The sequence below is a fragment of the Schistocerca americana genome, chromosome 2, assembly GCF_021461395.2.
Source record: "Schistocerca americana isolate TAMUIC-IGC-003095 chromosome 2, iqSchAmer2.1, whole genome shotgun sequence".
Classification (NCBI taxonomy): domain Eukaryota; kingdom Metazoa; phylum Arthropoda; class Insecta; order Orthoptera; family Acrididae; genus Schistocerca; species Schistocerca americana.
Window position 1 is genome coordinate 354,689,699 of NC_060120.1, and position 24,370 is coordinate 354,714,068.

Below are 24,370 nucleotides of genomic sequence, written 5' to 3' on the forward strand. Positions count from 1 at the left end.
TCGCAGGCATCACAAGCAGTCATAGACTGTGGAAGATAAGAACTCCAGACTAATGAAGCTATTCCAGCAAGTACACTTAATAAATATTGCAGTTGTTTACCATTGAAGATGATGTTATCCCAACAATGTCTACGAGATGAGTTCTAGTTGTCAGTCAAGTTACACAGTTAAACTGTGAAGCTTTTGATGATTGCAAAAAGGTACTCACAATAGGTTCTCAAAAGAAATCTACATCCTAGTGATGATCATAAACATTGTGAATGGTAAGGAGAACACTGTATCACTAACTGTCATGAGCAGGCACAGCCCATCTCTAAAGGTACATGCATACATGCATAGGGACAACTGAACCATCCCAGAAAGGGTAGCTTGGTGTCACTGAAGAATAATTGTGTTCTGCTACCACTACAGACAACAGGAGAATATCATCAGCAAGTAACAGCCATTCTGTGTCAGTTTTTGGATGCTTCCAAATCTGGAGGGCAGTAAAGGCAGAACAACCAGTCCATGATAAAACATGTATCAACACTGGGGACACCCATCAATTAGCCAGGACATCTATAGTTTGGCGCAAGCTGAATGATGGAAAATGCAAGAGGAAGTGGCGAAGATGATGAAAGATGACAACACTGAATGTTCAGAGAATCCTTGGCTCTCTCTGGTGGCTCTTGCGAAGAAGGATGGCACATGGCATTTCTGAGTGGAATACAAATAACTGAACAAAATCATGAAGAAAAGTAGCTACCTATAGCTGCACACTGATGGCATCCTAGACTGCTTGAAAGGAGCAAAGTATTTTTCAACTATGGACATGCTGACAGGCTGCTGCTAAATCGAGGTTCACAAGGCTGACTGGGAAAAGACTGTTTTCGTAACTCCTGATGGACTCTATTAGAATGAAGTTATGCATACTTACTTAAGTTGTGGGCTGCCTCTAATGTGACAATGTTTACAGGATAACCCAACATGCACGCCAATGAATTAAGTCTCAAAACACTCGTTTTTGGGAATACATTCATTTTATTTTCAACATATTTTCAGGTGTTTACGTTTATTTATGCATCATGAACATTCTTTAATTATTTCTGAATTTCTTTTGTGGGTTGGACTGGAATCAACTGCAGACCAGGTCCAGCCTGCGAGCTGCCAGCTGCCCACCCATTCCTTCACTGGATGGGGTGTGTCTTTGTTATCTGGTTGACGAGATTGTTTTCTGTTCTTGAAGACATTTGAAGAACACCTTTGCCGACTGACAACTGTGTTTGAGTGGATTCAGCCTGCAGACCTCTGCTGAATCTGAAAAAGTGACTATTTGCTGCCTAAGGAGAAAAAATCTTGGCCCACCTAGTGAATGACAATGAAGTTCATCCAGATCCCGAGAAAATAAGAGCAGTCACAGTTTTTGTGACTCTTCAGCACACTGACGATTTGAGAGGTTTCCTTGAAATATGCTCATACTACCAGATATTGGCAAAGGACTTTTGTACCAAACAACATCCCTTGCAAGAAGTATGGCAAGGAGATGCCAAATTTTGCTATACTGAGTTGTAAGAAAGATATTTCTTTCCCCTTAAGGATGCACAAACATCTTATACAATTCTAGTACTATATGATGAGAATGCTGAGACAGAACATCACATTGATGCTAGTAATTTTGGAATAGGTGCAGTTCTAGTGCAAATTTAGAAAGGTGCTGAAAAGGTGATACCTTATGCTTCCCACGTACTTTCCAACTCTGGGAAGAGCTAGCCTACAATAGAGAAAGAGTGCCATGCAGTTGTTCGGGGTATCAACAAGTTACGGTCATATTTATTTTCCTCACTGTGATAGATAACCATTCTCTTTGCTGGCTGACCAGCCGGAAAGATCCCTCAGGCCAACTGGCAAGATGGGTGCTGAAGCTTCAGGAGTGCAATGTCACAATGGAATAAAAAAAATGACTCAAACAGAAGGACCCCGACTATCCTTCAAGAAAACTTTCGGCAGAACACATCAGTGTGAATGAAATCTTTGTCATGACTACATTATGTGACACTGCTGCTGAGCAGAGGGAAGATCCTGCAATGCTGAAAACAAGAGAAGCCTGGCAGAATGAAGAACCAACCAAAGAAGAACTCCAAAGAATTCCAGTTTATAAAGAGAACATTTTATAAGGGGAACTATGATCTACTGGAGCTGAAATGGTTGCTCATATCCCAATTCATCTGCTGCCAGAAATCCTGAAGTATTTCCACGATGCTCCAACATCTAGTCACTTGGGATTCATGAAGACTCTAGACTGAGTCAGATGCAGGTAACATTGGCCATTTCTCTGTCAATGTGTTATACGCTGTATGAGCTACTACAAGGAATGCCTATGATGAAAGCATTTGCTACAATCACATTCATGGCATCCGATATGAATTCCACCAGCAATGGCACCATTCCACTAAATTGGAATCAACCTCTTTGGGATCATCCCCAAGTTGACTAACTTGAGATAATTTAACAATGTGACATCATTTATAGGATGACAACTGACTACCATCCACAGACGAATAGCCTCACAGAATGCTTTAATAGGAGATTTGCAGATATGCTCTTGGCTTGCGTTGACATCGAACAGAGAGGTTGGGATACAATACCGCCCATTTTAACATTCATATCCAATACAGCAAAGCAAGACATTACAGGCTTTATACGATTCTTTCTGCTTCACAGATGTGACGCCAGAATGACAATGGATAAACTGTTCCCTTTTCATCTGGATTATACTCATTATGACTACATGAAACACTTCTTCACCAGGACCAAGAAAGCAAGGAAGCTAGCTCCCTTATGGGCCCTGGACACCAGGAAAAGTGAGAGCACTGTAACGTCAAGCACTGACCAGTGAGATACAGGTCATGAGACCTGGTATGGATTTTTATGCCTTTGCAGAAAATGGGACTGTCAGAAAATTTACTTAAGTTCTTTTGTTGAGCCATATTACATGCTTTGGCATTTGTCAGACATCATACAAAAAGTCAAGGATTATCATCCTTCATCAAAAAGAGAGATCATTTATGTCTCCCCAATGAAGCCCTTCTACAGTCCAGAGGTGCAAGTTAATGATGGGGGTTCAAGGAAACTGAAAATCCACTCAACAAACACGAAGCTTAGATGGAAGCTGCAATCTATGATGCCCATCATAGTGAAGAGAATGTGACAACATGACCAGAACATGAGGATTTCCCTGTGCTGCCATACAGAGGGCCACTGACAAGATGTAGATCCAGGATGCTGTAATCAGCTCCAGTGAGAATTTGTGACATGCCTTGAGGTGTGGCACACGCATTGTAGTGCAGGCTTTAGATCACTGGCTGGCACGCTTTGGGTTGCCAGTTCAATCCTGACCACTAGAAATTTTTATTTAATATTTACTGTTTCTGGGAGGTTTCTGAATTATCTTATGTTTATAATGTTCACATATTCTGGAATATTCCATGTCATGTATAAATACTAGCATTCTGGAATATTAAACATTTGCACAAATAGTTGTGCTCTCCTTTCAGGAGATCAGTTCTGTTCTGGCTGTACACTGGTGCCAGTAACAAACCAGCTTTCAATTCTAAGTGTGTTACTTCACTGATGATCCTGCCTGCATATTTGGACTTTACTGTGGTTTTGACACGACAATATAATCTGATGGTTAGTATGTGTTTGTGTGTGTGTGTGTGTGTGTGTGTGTGTGTGTGAGAGAGAGAGAGAGAGAGAGAGAGAGAGAGAGAGAGAGAGTGTTGCATATTCTTGACTTTAACAACAACCTTCAGACAAGATCATTATGTGACAGCAAGCAGTGTTTCGTGCATTTCTTGAACAAAATACCACAGTTTGAAATTGGTCAGTGAAACAAGCCCATGACTAAATAAAAATGTTTTTTTGAAAAACCAAGAGTGAAAATGAAACTTATCATGTTTTCTTGTAACAGTGTGATCATTCACAAATTAGAAAATTCTAATAATGGATCCTACCAGGATGTGTTAAAATACTCACTACTTCACCCAGACATTTTCACCTGGTGTACAATATCACCTCAGTTCATTTAGTAGCAATAAACCACCAGTTCCTTGCTGAAATGCTGATCTCAGTAATGCACTCTCTACCTTATTCTCCAGATTTGTCACCTCTATACTGATTACACAGTTTAATTTTTATTTATTTGTTTGGTATGATGTCTTTGGTTTACTACTTAGAAGCAAAAGCAGACCATATGAGGTCTGTTCAAATCATTCCAGAACATTCGTAATTTCACACAAACTGTGTGTTGGAGTGAAATGCAGTTGGCATCCCTGCAAACACCTGTGTTCAATGTCCAACTGCCGTGAGTTTCATTGTTTTATATCTGTTAGTTATTGTTCAATGCTGTATTGAGTAGAATGTTGTGTTGCACAGTTTGGGAACTTCAAGACACCAGAGTTAGAGGACCAAAACATCTCCATTAAATTTTGCGTGAAACTCAAGAAAACCTTTACAGAGACATACCAAATGATGCATGAAGCCTATGGTGATGAGTTATGAATGGTTCACACTGTTCAAAAACGGCAGGATGGAAGTTGAAGATGACCGTTGCTCAGGATGCCCTTCAACATCTACGAACGATGATCATGTGAGGAACATCAACGAAATTGTGCATGCCAATCAAAGACTGACTGTCCAAGAGATTGCAGAAGAATGTAACATTTCAGTTGGACCATGTCATGATATCCTGATACAGCATCTCAGAACGTATCATGTTGCCACCAAGTTCATCCCACAGCTCATGAGTCAAGACCAGAAAGATCACCTCAATCTGTGAAGAGCTTTTGGATCGCGCAAATGAGAACAAGATGTTCCTTATGAGAATTATAATTATTGGTGATGAGGCATAGGTCTATAGTAATGATGTTGACACCAAGGTTCAATCTTTACAATGGGTTGGGAAAGGTTCTCCAAGACCAAAAAGCCATGCTGATAGTTTTCTCTGACTTTGAAGGATTAGTTCATCATGAATTTGTGCAGCGACATACATTTAATTGGTGGTACTATCAGGAAGTGTTGGGATGCCTGCGAGAAAATGTGAGAAAGAAGCAACCTGAAATGTGGAAACTCATGGGTCTTGAATCATGATAATGCCCCCACACATCCATTCCTGTTCGTGCATGACTATCACACAGAAAATGAAATCACTGTGCTGCCTCATTCTCTGTACTCTCCACACCAGGCCCCTGTGGGCTTTTTTTTATTTCCAAAGTTGAAAACTCCATTGAAAGGATAAAGATATGCAATGATCAATGAGATAAAAAATTCACAGAAGGCACTTTGCACAATCCAGCAAGAGGTTTACAGCTTCTGGAAGTGGAAACTGTGTTGGGAGTGGTGTATCAATTGAGTAGGAGAGTATTTTGAAGGAAACCATGCACAATAAGTGAAAGATAAGAGTAGAAAAATTATGTGGACAAAGTTCTGGAAATTTTTTTACAGACCTCGTATAACTGTTTACACTGTTGTGACATGTAAGTTAAGGTTGTTTTTTGTGTAGTTGGGTCACATACACTGCAGAATTTGTTAGTATGTGCGATACTTTCTGAGCCACGACAAAGATCATGAAAAGGCTGCTTGAAATTTACACCAAAATTTGGTTGTGAACTACTAATTTCATGCGTGTGGATAACAGATGCATGCTGACAACAGAAATGTACTCTATAGCTAATAGGTGCGATTCATTAAATGACAGGACTGAAATTTAACAATCATGAGTGCTCTTGTACAGCTATCAGTTATATGGGGTTGGCTAACAACCTGTGGTAACATGGGCTCAATACTAGTGCATAGCTGACCAGCATTCACTTTAAGGATGGCAACATTGCCTCATTATGGTTCCTTGTGGATACTGATCGATGACTGTTAATGCTGGCCAGTAACTAAAGGCGCTTGCCTTCAGAGGGCCTAACACTTTGAAAGAGTGACGTTTTTAGGTAATTTTCTGATACAATGTAAGCGGCTGGCAGTAGGTATCACAGTACTTAACACCACCAACCATCTTGATACTACCAATAAACTGATTACCAACTGACTGACAAATTATTCTTTTCTGGCTATGAACTGTTCAACAGCAAGTGCAGCTTAGGACAGACACCAGCCTTCCAGAAAATATATACATCAATTAAAAATTTCCTCTTCCCAAAACTGAAAATTTAAATGAAATGTTCATTAAAACTGAATAGTTTTATTGTGGAGATCCAGAAGGCTGACAACATACTTAACCAAATTACCAGAGAAAATTACTCTGACACCATGAAGGGATTGAAAAGTCAAAGCAATGTTATGCTCAAAATGGATTCTATTTTGAGTAAATAAACAATTAACACATGCAGTCTTTAATTTTGGATTTGTTACTGTCTTATCATGGGACCTGATGACTGCACTGTATACAGTTGAACAGTTTATTTTTGAGAGAAGCTATTTGCAATGCCACTTCTCAGGTAGAGTCAGATTTGATCGCCATGGTTTGTAGAGAATAAGCAAAGTGTGTGGCAGTGTCATCAAATGTATATAAATAATGGTTCTTTCTGTGGTTTCCCTAAAACAAGACAAGTAGCAGGATGGTTTCTTTACTAATTTAATCTTGGTATCTAATAACTGTGTAGTTGACTAGGCATGATATTTGTAATCTATGTGGTGAGAGAACACCTGTGACTGTTTCATTGTGTTTGGTGTTGTTACTTTGTATGCCTACCATGAGCATTTTGTTTACATTTCTATGGCAATGCCTTGCTGTTGCTGGCAATTGTGGCTTTGAAGCCGTGCTGACAGTAGCCTCTTGCATCTTGTGCTAAGGTGGTAATGGCACTGCCCATTGTCACAGCTATCCTTTAGGCATATGGAGTACACAACAGTTAATTTTGGAACAGACCTCCCATGGTGTACAATCATTTCTAAAGAAACAATGACTACTGCATAATGTTTGTAAACAAACTGTAGGGCTGTAGATGGAAAGATTCTAAAGAAATATGTTTGCCAATGCACAAAGCCTGTAATGGTCATCTTTAGCAGAACCCTATCTAAAATTTCTAACAAGAACCAAAGAAATTCTTGTTATATGTAAAGGCCGTCAGTAACACTAAAGTTAGTGTCCAGATGCTCATGGATAGGAAAAGAACAGAAGTATTGCCCTGTTCAGTTCTTATACAACTGCAAAGATGAGTGCTACAGATACTAGTGCCAGTTGATTGAGAAGAGTTGAACTCAGTAAAATTTAACAAAGCTCCAGGCCCTGATGAAATTCCTGTCAGATTCTATACTGAATTGGTAATGGAGGTAGCTTCTGTTTTAATCATAATACACAATTAAACTCTTGAACAAAAATGTGTGCCCAATGGTTAGAAGGAAGCACAAGTTAAAACAGATTTCAAAAAGGATAACAGAAGAGATCAACAAAACTACTACCTTATTTCACTGATGTCCAGCAGTTGTAAAATATTAAAACATATTCTGAGTTGAAACTTAATGATGTAGCTTGAACAGAATAACTTCTTCCATGTGAGATAGCATGGATTTCCAAAATGCTAGTCATGAAGAACCCAAATGACACTTTTCTCATGTTCCATCCTAAGAAGTCATGGATCACTCAGTCAGGTGGATGCAGTATTTTTTGACATCTGACAGGTATTTGACTCAAAGCCACACCAACATTTACATTAACAACAGTGTATTCAAATGTGGCTGTGTGGGTATAAAATGGAATGATCACATAGACTCAGTCAGGGTAAAGCACATGGCAGACTTTGCGTTTTCACAGATCTTGTCAATGAACCAATCAGTTTACAGAGGAGACTGCTTACAAGACATCTGTGTGTCCAATCTTAGAATAATGCTAAAATATATGAGACCCGTACCAAATAGGACTAACAGGGTTTATTGAGCATATACAAGGAGTGGTACCATGAATGGTCTCAGTGTCTTTCAAATCGCAGTAGAGCACCACAGAAATGGGGGAAAACCTGAATTGACAGATGCTTTTAGATATATGCCAACTATCCTGCAAAAGGATACTTATGAAATACTTTTATCAAAAAAGATTTATTGTAATCCTTAAGCAACACAAATATAGCATTTGTAATTTTTTGTCTTTACTGCTTAATAATTCTGTTCACAGAGGGTTAAGTGAAGATATACAAATACACTACATCCCCTCACATAATGCTCTCAGAGGAACGGTGAAGACAAAATTACACTCAATGTTACATACCTCTGCCAAGCACTACTCCAGGATAATGCCTGCCTGCATTCTGCTAGATTGACAAAAGACACTATACAGGGTTGGGTTGGGAAATTCTGTACCCACATAATTCACCTGATTTTGCAGGCTTAGATTTTCACCTTTTCCAACAACCTTCAAGGAACTTCCTTTCTAGATGAAAATGTGCTTCAAACATGGCTCAACAAGTTGTTTGCCTCAAACCACATGATTTCTACAGTTGCAGAATCGAAAAGTTAGCCCAGTATTGTCAGACAGTTGTAAATAGTGAAGGAGAACATATTATAGATGACTAAAGTCTCTGTAGTTTTTATTAAACCTACAGAAAAATGCTACAAGCTTATTCACCAAGTGAATACCGCCATACAGATATGACTTTATGATAAGTTACTGGGGTACCACAACTACCAACTAACTGTCTTCTCATATTAATAGCCACTGCGAAACTGTGATCCAGCACAAGTTTGAGGACAAAATAGCAGAACACAGTGCTCAGCAAAAGGTGGTTTACTTCTATGGCTGTTTCACAACCCTTGACATCTTGATCCTCTGTTCCCTCACTACCTTACTTGAATTAAGCCACTGGGAACATGAGAACTGCCCCTTCATGGCATCTTTGTGTCTCGCAGTCCTTTTAGCCTCAATTACTACTACCAGTCCCTAACATCCAACTAACTACATCCTAGTACTGATGTTGTTTCCTCTTCCTGCCCCCCCCCCCCCTACCTCAAGTTACTACTTGTATTAACCCTCACTTCAGTTAAGTCCCTGTCTCTTTGGTTTCTCGTTTGCACAATTCTGTTTGCAGTCTCTTCTATTCCCTTCCCTGTAACAGCCCACCCACTCCTGCTCTGCATCTCTGTGAACAATATGTAATTACCTTTGACTGTACTTGAGTGAGATTTCTGTAATGTGATATTTCTACCCCCTTCACCGCTGCTCATTTTCCGCAGTCCTTGATTTTCCCCCCTACTGTTTTGTTCCCTAACTTTCTATGTCATTCCACTGGCTCCAACTGAAACAACTGCTCCTCCACAGTACCAGGAAAATGTAGTGCGCTCTCTCTCTCTCTCTCTCTCTCTCTCTCTCTCTCTCTCTCTCTCTCTCTCTCTGTGTGTGTGTGTGTGTGTGTGTGTGTGTGTGTGTGTGTGTGTGTGTGTGTGCGCACTTGCTGATTCCATTCATTGTAAGAAAACTCATTAATTTGCCTGAGAAATCTATCAAAATGCTTATTCATGCAAATTAAGTACAGTATTTATTACTGACAGTGATTTACATAAGTGCCTCAGAGAAAAACAGTTCGGAACAGAAAATAAACCATAAAACATGCTTGTAAAACTAATACAGATTTTGTAATAACATTACCTACTATAAAACTACTTCAATCACCACTCACCACTCTAAGCAATATATAGGAGATGTGATTGTCAATCTACTGAATGCCTCAGTTTCAACTGAGAGAGTTAATGATGAAATATCTGAGAATAATTATTGTAATAACCGGCACCACTGTGATGCACAAAACACAGTACATAAGCATCCTAGCAATTCTTGAAAGAATCATATGCAGATGCATATTTTTTGAAACTGTTTTGGTAACAATACGATCATCCACATGTTTGATGTGATCAGAAATGTCTTTGAGTTCAGAGAAGACTGACTAATATTAAGTGGATTAAAAGGCAAAATTAATGTCATAATTAGTAAATGATAGAGAGAAACAGAAGCGCAGCCTTTGTGTGTAAAGAATCAGACAGCAGAACATGACATAGAAGAGAAAGAACTGAAGGTCTGCTTGATTATTATGAGTATTTATGTATGACAATTAAATAACTTAGCATAATAAAAATAAAATAATTAAAAAGTTACAATATGATTTAGAGATAAAGGAAGGAAGATCCAGAAATATTACATATTACAAGAAGAATGATTGATCAAATGAATAATTATTGCAAACTAATGTAAGCCAAATGAATATTCAACATTTTTTTAAAAACTATGTTGATCTAGTTTGAGTGACTATTACACTCGAGAATTAGGACTAACAAAATTAATTAGGACTAACAAAATTACTAATTCTTCTTGTTTCAAAATCTCAATTACCAGCAACACTCAAGTTGACTGATGACTTAATTCTGGCCAGGGATGGCAGAAATCTATAACAGCACAAATCTGATTACCTGTCGTTATACGCCACCTACTGCTTTATTCAATCTATAGCTGACTGGTACTGTTGCACTATGTATATATATCTTACACCCACTGAACTCACAGTATTTCAAGAGCATGCTGAGAAGTAAGGCCTCCAAACTTTTTGTGTGAAACCCTTAAAGCTTTTTAAATAAAAGAGACGTTATTAACACTTTACAGCTTTAATTTCTCACGTGTACATACTTATTTCTCAACATAGTTGCCCTGGCAATGAATACATTACTCCCAAAGATCAGTTTGTTGATACCATCACTGTAGAATGTCTGACTTTGTTGACAGAGCCGCAACCTCACCTCTGCTTGCACTGCTTCATCACTATCAAACTGAAGTCCTCGATGGTGTTCCTTAACTTTTGGAAATGGATGAAAATTGGTTGGGGCCAAGCTGGGACTGTATTGGGGATGACAGTGAACCCAATGTGTCAGATTGTTGCAGCTCTCATGTTTGATCTGCCATTGTCCTCCTGTTTCTCAAGCACTGATATAGTTACGTTACACACTGCCACGTTACACTCTACGATTTGGAGCCCTCTAGCAACAGAGGGCTCTGAATATATAGACATGAAGAATAAAGATGTAGAATATTAATAACATTTGTTTTATTTGAAAAGCTTTGAGGGTTTTCACATAAAAAAATTCAGAGGCAATACTTTTCAGCACATCCTCATATATTATACTTTTATTTTGATTTTGAAATATATGACCAAATAAAATTTTAATCAACAAAATATAAAAGAACAGAAAGAATGAATGAAAGTGTTCTTGTGGTAATGTTCTTAAACAAATTAATCAGATAGTCTAACAGGCTACCTCTAGTTTAGCACAATACTCTTCCCACTAATGTCATGCAGCTTTTTGTCTTTACACAAGTGTAATAATAATAATAATGAGATTCTGTTTTGGTTGATAATTTCAAATCTTTTCTTCCTCTGAAGTAAAATAACTGTGTTAGATACCACAATATCAACCCGCATATCAATGTAGCTGAAGGGCAAAAGCTGAAGAGATGTTGTGGACACAAGTAGACCTGTAAAATACAGTACAACAAAGTTCACATTTTCACTTGAGGGAAGTGATTCTATGAAATGTGAAATATATAATATGACATTATCTCAGTTCACCTGCAGCAGCCTGCAAAATACACTCATTATGAATACTCAAATCAAAAGATACCTTTCCAAAAACATAACAACAACAAAGGATGAAAGGTAACTGAGAAAGGAATGTTTAAACTTACCGATGCAATGCCCTGTATAGATCTCAGCACAATTATCAGCGAGTAGTGTACAGATGCAGCTGCCGGTATGAGCAGTGAGCAGACAGCAGTTGTAAGCTGTGACATTCCAAATACCGTCTTTGTGCCAAAGTGTTGTGTCAGCACACCACCCACCACTTGTGAGAGGATGTAGCACCAGTAGAATGATCCTAAGATTGCTGACTGTGTTCGCAGATCCCAGTCAAACTCACCTTCATCCTGTGAATGTTACATCATTCTCAATTAATTAAATGTTTTGTGAGACAATAACAAGATGAGACTGGAGTCACCAATACTGCCACTGGCAACAAAAACAACAATGGAATCTGTGTCAAAGAGTATCTGTAACTTCACTCCTGCCATAATTTGTGTATATGGTGAGGATATCAAGTGTCTACAAGCCAAGAGATCAGCTTATTATCAAAATAAATCACATCAGATTTAAAAATTACAGCACATTTAATCCATGCCATAAGGCAGGAGTGGGTTACTGCTACAGTAATTTGTGCCTGATATGTGCTCATGATGTGGTAGATTGCTGTAGAAGTAGTTCAATATACTGTTTTTGAATAATCCATTCAACTGTTGCATTTAACCATCAATAAAATACTGTATTAAGGAAATACAGCCAAACAGCCATAAGTTTCCATTCATGAAGCGGAATCACGCTAAACCATGCCTCTTATTCCGTCTGGTGTGGCTAAGTGTGGTTTCAATGTCAGTGATACTAGTAGACTCACACAAGATGCTTTAAGTTGTTTTAAACTCACATATGGCATTTCAAGCACAGCTGTGTTATAAAGACTAAAATAAAATGCTTTGTGCTTTGACAGACTATGAAATGTACTGCAAATGGAAATTAGCACTAAAATCATATGGCTAAATCTTATGTTAGAAAAATATATTAATATATTGCTGTTGTAAATGTGATTATATATTATACACAATAAGAACACATCACACATAAGTGTAAATATTGTAACCATAGTAAATGAATACTCTTAAGTCAGCTACGACCAACTCAAAACCAGCAACAAAAAAAGAAGATGGAAAACGATGAGAATATTGCATGTATTTAGGACCCAGGGAATGTCTAGGGCTGCAACAATGCAGCATCCAAGGCTTGGCCACAATGTCTCACATCACACAACCAAAGGATGTGGGGTAAGTAAATTAATGGAGAATGAGATTGCCATAGTAAGAGTTGGGCTTCCCTGAGATGAGTATAGTTTGGTTCTGTGTAGAGGTTTCCAGGGCCTGCAAAGAACTCTGTCAATGGTCTTCTGGGTCTCCTGTGGTGTCATTTGAAACTTTTCTGGGCGTTAGTACTCAATTGAAGAGTACTGATAGGTCCTGCTAGGAGACAACATGAAGCAGAGAACTGCAGTTAGGGTAGTAGGGGACAGAATGAATATTTCGGTCCAATTGGGGGGTAATTTTTTGGCAACAATCCTCTGTTAATTTCCACAGCTAACAGTTAGGCAAACATGGTTTTGGCTGAGAAAAAAGACTTAACAAAGTTTTATTGATGTGAATAAATTCTGCTGTTTCCGTGGAAACTAGTTTTACCTTTCAGCATCTGTTGAATCACATTTTTCCAGCGATTTTTGTCAAGATTTCTTTCTCAAGACTGGAGAATGTTGCAGAATAAAGGTTAAACAGAGACTGTGCACCTTATCATTCCTGGTTCAATGGTCAGATTTGCAGGTCTTCTGATGGTTGTTACATTGCAGTAGATCTTAAACTACTGATGGAGGATTTATGATTAATTAATCTTTTTTCAAGGGTCAAACTCAGGATCTCACAGGGGTCAAGAAACAGGAACACTACCTTTCTTCAGTGATCTGAGCTATATTGTGGGTACTCTTTCCATTAAGAATGTTCGGTAAAATGACCTTTGCATTGTTTCATTCAGTGAGCAAGTGGACTATGGATTAACCTAACAAACTGACACTTGGCTTGGAAATGCAGAGCAACCACAAGGCTTTCTGCGAGTGCTAGGCTACTGGTTATCTACTTACCGGAGGTGACTCTGCAGCAGTAGAGAGTGAGTCATTGGCAGTGACCTCGGATGTGGCAGCTGGATCATAGCAGTAGAGGGCATCTGCATTGCTGGCATTGGTGGTAGGTGGTGGGATGCGCACCATGGCCACAATGGCGATGTTGATGTCAGTGCGCATCATGAAGCTCACCAGGAAACCAGAGAATGACAGGAAGTATAGCACCACACGTGCTGGAACCATGTCTGCAATGGAAAACAATGTGCCCTGTCAGCTTGTTTCATCCAATTAATAAGCTGTAAGGTCATGCTCACAGTTCAGCACACTAAATAGATCACAACTTAAAATTAAGAAATGAAAAGAAGTACATTAATGGAAAGTATTCAGCACACATTCAGTTTCCTGTCAGGGAAAAATATGTGAATATGTTACGGGCAAGATATGTTGAAAGTTGTCTGTCTTCAATAGCTGAGTGGTCAGCTTGGTTGAGTGCCATATGGAGACCCCAGGTTCAATTCACAGTACTGTCAGTGAATCAACAGACTTTACTGATCTGATTCAAGCATTTGGTTTCAAGCCAAAATTCACAAAGGTCATGAGAGAGACTAAACAAACAGCAACCTGAATAGATAATATTATGACAAATCATTCATATGGTGATGCAAAAAATTCTGCACTGATTTAGATAATTTTGATCAATCTGCACTGTTTTTTGAGCTAGCAAAAATAAACAAATCAGCCATTAGAAAAACATAACACATCAGTAAGGAAAATATGTGTTTTATTATAGGCTTGAAGAAGTAAAACGGGCAGTGGATCAGTGTACTACAAGCTCCAAAAATTATGACAGAGTTCTTGAAAGTTTTTTTGTATATTTATAATGAAATATTTCCCCATAAAGAAATTACAAGCAGAATGAAATCGATAACTGCTGGTGTAACAGTGTCAAGTGCCAGAAAAGGACATTTACATAATGAACAAAAAATAATACAAATTTAAATTTTATAAACTATGTAAAAAAGTATAAAACTGTATTTAGAAGGGTGGTAAAGGTAGCAAAGGAAATGGCAAACAAAAAATTCATTCTGAACCATACAAATAAATCAGAGGCAGTATGGTCAGACATAAATTCTGAACTTTGTGTCATAGCCAGCAATCAACAGGTCTCCAAAATTAAGCCGGGTGACAAATCCATTATAAACCATCCAGAAATATCGGAATATTGCTATGAGTTTTTAGTAAATGTATCAAAATCAGATTTTGATGGAAGCAATAACCTAGATACTGTCCAAACCTCCGGTTTCAATCACAACAACAAGGAAGTTTTAAATAAATTTGTATAAATTATAGCTGAAGATACAGAAAAAGTAGTATATCCATCAAAAATAATTTAAAAAATGACTGGATGGGATGACATACCAGAGTAATTAGAATACGCTGCTATCTGAAATAATAAACCAGTCACTTCAAGAAGGTGGGTTCCCAGATGTTCTCAAGTATGCAGTAGAAAAGCCACTGTTTGAGAAAGGTACAAAGGAAGATGTAGGAAACTAGTGACCACAGATTCTACTCCCATTATTGTCAAAAGTGCCATATTTGAAGAAGTTGTTACAATCCAGATCCAAAATTTAATAGTAAAATCCGATATCATGACATTAAATCAGTTCAGCTTACAGAAAGGGGAGAGTACAATATGTGCCACCAACAAACTTTTTGAGAAAATCACAAACCCCAAAAAAACACAGGAATTTTCTGTGACATTACAATGACTTTCAACCGTGTACACCACTCTCTTCTGTTAAATAAATTTGAGAGATATGGAATAAATGGCAATGCTTTGAAGTAGTTCATATCCCATTTAACAGATGGAAAGAAAAGGGTAGTTGTAACATCAGGAACAGGAAACTGTTCTCATGGTTCCATTTTAGGCCTAATGCGGTTTTTATTTTACATGAATGATTTACCTCTAAATAAAACATCCCATTAAGTTTTATTTGTAGCTAAACACTATTGTATTCACAATGACAATATTGTTCTACGCAAGTGACATGAACAGGAAAGCTGTCCACTACTGCTATTTTGAAAATATTGTATCATATGTAATAATCTATTTTAGGGAATGCAAGTGGTGTAAATAGGATATCATCACTTCAAAAAAATTGTTATGAGAAATATATGTAATATTAAGCCTAAGGACTCATGCCAATCTTTATTCAGGCATCTAAAAATTTTAACTACTGTATTCGATGTATTTACAATTATGAACTGTTTATCTTTTTGCATACTGATCTTTTTTTTATAGGAAACCATATTAAACACACGTATGGCACAAGAAACAAAGATAATTTCCTGTTAGCATCTCACAGACTAAAACTCTGCTTCCAGACTCCTCAACACATGGCTATGAAAGTTTATAATAAATTAGAAGTGAAAAACTTTCACAGTATGGAACTAGGTTTACCGAAGATAAAATTACTCACCATCCTAGAGCACAGATGTTATTATTAACTCATAGAATTTTTAAATGGTGGTAAAGATTTACGTGTTGTGAAAAGAAATGAGTTTGCAATGAATTTTAGTTTTTTTGACACATTGTCTGTATGTCAGTTAGATTTTTTATATTGACGAGTGTCTTGGACTTTTGCCCTAACATCTGCAAACACACTATTCCCTGGTTTGATGGGCATCTGACACCTTTAGACAACTCTCACATTGAGATCTGAGTGACACTGTCCCCAAATATTTCTTGAATTCAGTTCCCATATTTATCATCACAGAAGACTCATTTTTGCCAGGGAGTCACTATATGACTATCGCAGTTAAAAGGATGTATTCCACATTTCTAAAACCCTTTCAGTAAATTTGTAGAACTCCCCATTCACCTAACTACAACACCTTCGTCAGTAGGCTACTAAATGTATCCTTTGGAAGACAGTTCTCTCTTCCTCCTTCTGGAGTCTTCCTCTACTGAGAAACAACATCTCTCCAGTTCTTCAGTGAATAAAAATACGGCACATCTAGAGACAGGAGATAAGCAGCATTTGATGGCAGGCAGATGAACTTAATGATGGTTTCCTAACACAGTTCCACAGTTTTCACTGAGATGAGATGTGAGATTATCTCCAAAACTCTCCTCCCTTCTTTCTTTATTTCTTTAAGGCAAAGGGGAGGAAGGGATATTGAAACCAACCACACGCTCCATTCTATCCATCCTTTCTCAGACAAATTGAATTGTGTTTGGATATGAATTTGAATCTAGTCAGTCAATTTTTGTTTACCTTTAAAAATAACACATGGAGGAAGGAAATCTGCTCCTGCATTTCCACAGAACATGACCCTAAAGATTGATTTAGAGGCATTCTCAGTTTTCTCAGGACACTGGCCTGTCCAGTGAAACAAGAGCTTTCCTTTTGTTGGCATGTCATGAAATCTAGTTTTGTCAAAACTAGAAATATTTTGAGTCAAGAATGTCTTCAATCTCATCTTTGCATTACTCAAAAAAATACTGATTACATTCTAATCTACAGCAGCCACTTCCTTGAAGTATTGACTCTAAATTTGTGAGAAAATTCAGAACTATGTCTCTCTAAAAACGCCTTTCCCCATTCCTACTCAGGCATGTTATCTTTAAAGCAGCATACTTTTATTTTACAGTAAATATCGCGGGCTTTCCAACTTATTCAGTTGGTTCACAAAGTTTTGTCTTGGAATGCTATATTTTCTTGCATCATCCCTCTGGCCACCTTGCCCTGTAGTAATTTCGGCTGATGTTATCTGCAATGTTTCGTGTGAATAATGGGTTTTTGTACCATATTTCTGGGAACCGCACCTGGTTTGAAAGTTTTCTGCTGTATCATGGTCTGTAGTAGAAGAAAAACATAGTAAGCACTAAGCATAGTGTATCGGAATTATTTAACTTCTCTAACATTGAGGTTTATTTATTATTGAGCCTGCAGTAATTTTTGAATAACACAGAAACGAGAGGCGTCAGAAGTTATACAATCTGAGCCTGCAGTAATTTTTGAATAACACAGAAACGAGAGGCGTCAGAAGTTATACAATCATCTCTAACAAATTTCTTTAATTACTGAAATATGATTTTTCGAATTTTTGCTCATGTAAATGCTATGTTCAAGCACCACGATCACGTAATCAAGCAATCCTGGGCCATTTTCTCAATTCTAATGTTATAATACGTTGACTAATTATTGTAGTTCCAAATGGTAGACAATGTACTACAATCCTGGTAACTTCGTAGTGGGGAAATGTTACCCTAAAATGTGCCCTAATCTGCAACTAGCTATACTATATCACAGTGGTCATTGTGATCCCTTGAAAACCAATTTCAAATCTAACTGAAATCGTTTAAGAATTAAACGGTATTGTAAGAAGTTGTCTTCACGGCCTACACAAACTAAGAATAACAAGCTTTCAGGAAAGTGGAAAGACAACGAAATACGAACGAGAAAATAAAGACGTACTAGAACTATTACTTTTAGTACAAAATTATGCCAGCAGGTGGAACACTATCCTTTTGAAACAAAAGTAGTACGCGGTACAATGGTACCCTGACTGGTAAAAACTTGCTTGACGAATTGTAGCAATGTAAAGTCACTTCAGCATTTGTACACTATTCTCCTGAAACACAGTGCTGTCTGCTAGCTAACATTGGATCTGTCTTAGAAATAACCATTCCAGCAGATGTCGCTCGATTTCCATAAACTCAGCTACTCCCAACAGCGCTTCGCCAGGAATCATCTTACTGGCTGCGTGGAGTTTACGACTGTGGCGTTTCCGACTTGATTGTAGCTACCACAGGTACCGTTGCACTTCGACCAACCGATTTTGCACAGTGGTATTTCCGACCAGAGCAAGTGGCCAGTCGTTCCTCAAAAGCAGAAGTGTTGTCACCAACAGTCAGCCGGTGCCCTCGTTCCAGCCTTCATTGCCGTGCAGTTTCGTAAGGTACGGTACTTGAGTTCTATACAGTGTAATGGAAATAATTACAATACTGTAACGGAAGGAAAGCTGTGTCTTTCAAAGATGGTCACCGCTACGAGTTGAACAGAAAATGTGATGAATATAGGAACTGCTTTTGTGTGCATTCCAAACGAAGCAAGTGCCAAGACCATCCAAAAACTGTAAACGGTGGGATCATGGCTGAACAGCTGAAGTCTTGCTCACCTGACGAAACAGATGTGCCGATTAAAAAACGAGTGCGAAACTGCGGGAAAAGAACCTGCGACAAAAAGATTGACTGTTTTCCAAATTTTTAAATAGGAATTCAAGATCTGAAACATGGAGGTTTAGATTTCGTCGAAATGTGCCAAATTATGAGAACCCCAACACTGGATTGTGCAAAACAAGAAGAGGAACTATTGGAACGGTCGTTCTCAGATGCAACTGAATGAAGATTATTTGAAATTAACTGAAGGTAACAGCTTTTTGAAAACTGACGATGGATTGTTCCTGGCAAAAGAATCTTTGTGTTCGGTTGTTTATAAACACAGAAAATCCTGTGTGAAAATGAAACTGTTCTTGTGGACAGGAAATTTGACGATTTTTTGAAACAATTCAGACAAATGTATACAATACACATCGAGATCGTAAGTTTTGCTCAGACATTATTCAAAATATGTGTGGAAGACTTTTTTTCTGTACTGAAATTTGTTAAGCCACCACTACTATTTCATTGCCTTGTTATAGATGATTACAGTCAATTAATATTTGCAATAATTCTGTTCCTTCCAAAACATTCCATTAGTAACGAAGAGGTTTTAATAAGTGAACACTTTTGTTCGATACAGTAATTTTATTCCACTTTAAATTCATGTGACACGTCTGTACTGGTTCAGATTGCATCCACTCATTTATCACCCGCTCGCATGAGTTTACCATTGCCGGTTCATTTCTATATGATCGCCTTTTCATTACATAACGCCTCTCGCGGATACGAAATTAAATGTGAGCTTCAAAATTCTTTTCACAGAATATTTCACCTTTGTACATTCGCGATCTTCTCTGTAAGCATACTCCAGCCCTGCTGAGTTATAACAATAATTCATCTTTTTTTCCTTTACGTGCGATGCGAGAAGCACGAGCTCTTGTGACCAGCCCTTCAGGCCTGCTCAGACTCGACTTCCTTACTCCACGCCAAAAGATGTCCAGGAGACAGTCTCTTCCTCCCACAACGATGGGGCATCCCCGTCAGCGATGTGTCTGCACTGTAGCATGGTAGAGTCGATCCTTCCAGTATAGGATCGATATCTGTACCCTTCGAAAATCTCATTCTGGTTACAATTTTCAATAAAACCAATGTCTGTGGAAGAAGATAGAAGAACTGGGATCAACGGAGAACTAACGGGATAGAGAAGAAATCTAACTGTTTCGCTGCATGTTTACTGGTGTGGCACATCTACATTACTAACAGACTAAGACACTTCATGGTTCATGGTGCAAAATCCTAGTTGCAGGTGGCCTATCTAACGGCTTCCAAGGAACACCAAAACTCGACAGAATTTTAAAATTTAAAATGCCGTTATAATCTACTCGTTAAAAGGTATAATCTTATGTTACAGGTTTAACACAGTAAGACAAGTATTGCAGTTATGAACTGTACATGTCTCAGGCAGCGTAGCTCACTATGCGCACATTACCCCAGATATATCCATCCAATATTTGAGAATAAGTGCATTTAGCGACATCCAACAAACTTTAAACATAATTCGAAACCTTTATGAAACGTTTTACCGCAGACACCCCCCACAAAATGATGAGAGAAGGAAAAAGTTTATCACTTACTAAATTTATAGTGATCTTGCAGTAAAACTTCAGTATCAGGTATCATTTTTTAAATTGATTACTTCTTTACAACATACACTATTCGCAATATATTTTGCAGACGGTGTGCACGCAATACCACTGAATGGACTTGCAAAATTATATCAATGTACGTTCCACAGTTCAGGAGATATGGCACCAGATGTGTGAAAAACTACCTTTTACTTAAAATGGAGCGCTGAGCTGTGCGTGGGTTTATATCAATACCTGCCACTCATTAAACTTTTCTGTACTTCGTATCGTAGGGATGGGTTCGTCGGCATCTTGCTTTAGGCAGCGTACCCACAGGCAGAGAGGATTTACCCACACGCACGCTTTCTGCTAAGGGGTATGTTTGCTGGCTCTTCCACATGGTAACCAGGGCTGTTCATAGGCACCAAGCGGGGCAGGGAAGTGGTTAGCATACTGCACTCGTATTCGGGAGGACGAAGGTTCAAACCCTCGTGAGGCCATTCTGATTTAGTTTTTCTGTGATTTCCTATGTCGCTTAACCCTTTCAGGGGAAGTGGTTCCGTTTGAAACCACCTACAATTTTCTCATTTTGTGGCAAAAGGGCAGTGGCTACATTTGGGGACACCATTCAGCAGCATAGTTTGTGCTGCCCTCTAGCGTCTGTCACTGGAACCGCTTCAAAATCAGTAAATATTAGCAAGTAGTGAGGCGAGTTGGATAGCCATTTTTGTACGCTGTGCGCGAACGTCTTTCTTCTCAAATTGTGACTGCATTCTTCTGTATTAGGTAACGTTTATGCATCGATTAAATGCAGAATACTGTTCTGTTTACATTAATACTATATGTACTGCAATAATAACCAAAATAATGCATTTATTTCCGTGAATGTTGTGGTGGTTCCATTTGAAACCACTGCTCCTGTAACGGCAGCATTAGTAGGTGTGGCGATTTTTTTTTTTTCCTCCAGTTTCACGTGATGTATTCTCACAGACTAAGGGATGAGGAAATTCTGGAGTGCCTTTTCGCAGATATTCCTTCAGATCTCGACTCACAGATTGACACTAGCAGTGACAGTGAAAGTGATATGCTAGCTGAAGACAGTGATCTGGATTTGCGAATGACAACACCTGTTTTATCTCAAATTATTTCGGAAAGCGAGAGTGAGGACCATTTTGACAATGACAATGATGACAGTTTCGGCACTAATGACGATTTGCCACTGTTTTCCATTGCTAATTTTTCACAGAGAAAGGACGTCAGTGCAATGAACTTTGCTGCCAATTTTTCAGAGGAAGCTGGTGTACGAGGAAAACTCGTGAAGGTATGCAACCATTAATGTTTTTTTGTGTCTGTTTTGTGACACTATGTTAGAACACATTGTTTTCTAGTCTAACCTGTATGCAACACAGAAAGATGGCAATTTCAGGCCTCTTTCTAAAGCAGAACTAAAAGTACTTTTGGCTATAAACATTCTAATGGGAATCAAGAAACCTTGTTATTATCGTGATTGCTGGTCATCCCATAAGGAACTTCGAGATGAGTACAGTTCCACACTAATGTCAGTAAAAAGGTTCAGCTGGATTTTGACACATATTCACATCAATGACAGCGCTGTTATGCCTTCAAGGGAGAGCAGAAATTATGAAAAATTAAATAAAATCCGTCCACTAATCAATCAGATACTGATAAACTTCAAAGAATTCTATGTTCCTAGTAAGGAGCAAGCTATAGATGAATGCATGGTGAATTTCAAAGGACGAATCGCATTCAAACAATATATGCCCCAAAAGCCAATCAAGAGGGGATACAAAATCTGGGTCAGAGCTGATAAGCTTGTATATATTTGTGATTTTCGGATATATACTGGAAAAGTTGAAGGCATAATAGAAAAATCCTTAGGAGAGAGAATTGTGAGAGATATGTGTAAAGGCTTGGAAGGAAAGGGATACCACATATACTTTGACAATTTTTTTTTACCAGTGTCTCACTTTTACAGAAGCTAAAAGGTGACGGACTTTTTGCCTGTGGAACAATTAGGTCACACAGAAAAGGACTTCCTACGCTAAAAACAGACAAAGAGTTGCATAGAGGAGAGTTTGATTGGTCAGTTCGTTCTGATGGCATTGCCTGCATCAAATGGAAAGACAAATGTTTAGTCATGTTGCTGTCTACAATTGATTCGCCAGTATGTGTTGAAGAAGTCAGCCGTAAAGTAAAGGATGGAAAAATCACAAAGGTAACTTGCCCAAAAATAGTGAAATCATATAATGCAAATATGGGATGTGTCGGTAAGGCAGATATGATGAGCAGTTTTTATGCAATAGACAGGAAATCACGAAGGTGGTGGCTAAGATTATTTTGGTATATAGTTGATATTTCTATTGGAAATGAATTTATTCTGTTTCGATTATGTAATCCAACAGCGAAGCAAGTGCTAAAGGATTTTTGAAGACGTGTTGCCACAGGCCTGGTAGGCAGTAATGTCTTCAATGATAGTCCTAGCCATCCCAGTACACTGTCAGAACCACCTGCAAAAAAATTCAAAACTCTTGTTCCCCATGAGAAATGTATATCGGAAGCAAAACATCTGCCAAAACATGGAACCTCAAGGCGCTGTGTGCACTGCAGCACAAAGAAAGAACCCCACAGAAGCAGATGGACATGTAGTCAGTGCCAGGTAGCCATATGCTTATCTGCAGAAAGTAATTGCTTTTTACTGGATCATCAAAAGTGATGACATTTAGCGGGCAGTGGCTCCATTTGAAACCACCCTGTATGTGTTCAGTTTGTGTATATTTCATTTAATTTTTACATTTTTCTGTCTCACTGTATGAAAATTAATACAATAAATTAAAAATTATTATTTTTTATTTTGCCCCTGAAAGGGTTAAGGCAAATGCCAGGATGGTTTCTTCAAAAGGGCCCAGTCGCTTTCCTCAAAGATAATGTTATGCATGTGGTGGAATAGCGACGGTGTGGTATACAACGAATTGCTTCCCTGAGGTGTAACCATCACTGCTAACACTGTGAACAAATGAGACGGTTTGCAGATAGTCGAACTGTGTGAAGTGATGCTACTCCATGAGAACGCCCGCCCGCATTCTGTTACGCTGTCGAAAACACTATACAGGTGTTGGGTTGTGAAGTCATTCGTCACCCACCTTATTCACGTGATCTTCCGCCCTCAGACTTTTATCTTTTTCTCTCTCTATCGACAAACCTTCAAGGAATTTCCTTTCCGTATGAAAATGATTTCCGAACATGGCTCGACCAGTTCTTTGCCTCAGAACCAGCTAATTTCAACCGTCGCGGAATCGTACGGTTCCCCAACGTTGCCAGACAGTTGTAAACAGGGAAACAGAATATATTATAGATGGCTAAAGTGTCTGTTATGTTTATGAAACTTATGGAAAAACGCTACGAACTTATGCACCAACCCAATATACAGGTTGTACATAAAGTCCGGGAACACTTTCAATTATTTATTGCACAAGAACCAAGCATTGTACAGATATCATACATATGTCATTTTGAAGAGAAACCCTGAAAGTTTTTTTCTTCTTCATGTATACCGCCACAGCGTAATTTGGTAATTTGCCGATAGTCAGCAATAGTCGCAAACATGGCGAGTTCAGGTGCGAAGCGAGCTTTCTGTGTGCTACAGCTGTTTAACGGATGTGTAGAAGCAAGTACGGTAAGAAGCCACCAACAAGGAAGGCCATTTACCACCGGCACACAACAATTCGTTACGACGGCTTGCTTGTGCCCGGCAAAGAGAAGCGGACGTCCCAGTGTAAGTGAAATGAATGTGGAGCGCGCAGGAGGGACTTCATGAGACTGAAGAAATCGGTGCGTC

General features: G+C 38.5%; 1 protein-coding gene across 2 annotated transcripts in view; it reads right to left on the reverse strand.

Moving 5' to 3' along the window:
- LOC124594841 (sialin-like) overlaps nt 1-24,370 on the reverse strand; it is a 424,449-nt gene that overhangs the window by 36,681 nt on the left and 363,398 nt on the right. For both annotated transcript variants that reach the window (XM_047133292.1, XM_047133293.1), the window contains 2 exons: nt 13,744-13,967; nt 11,705-11,941 (listed from right to left, as the gene is read on the reverse strand). In XM_047133292.1, the coding sequence (XP_046989248.1) occupies nt 11,705-11,941; nt 13,744-13,967 (461 nt within the window). The remainder of the gene's footprint in view (nt 1-11,704; nt 11,942-13,743; nt 13,968-24,370) is intronic.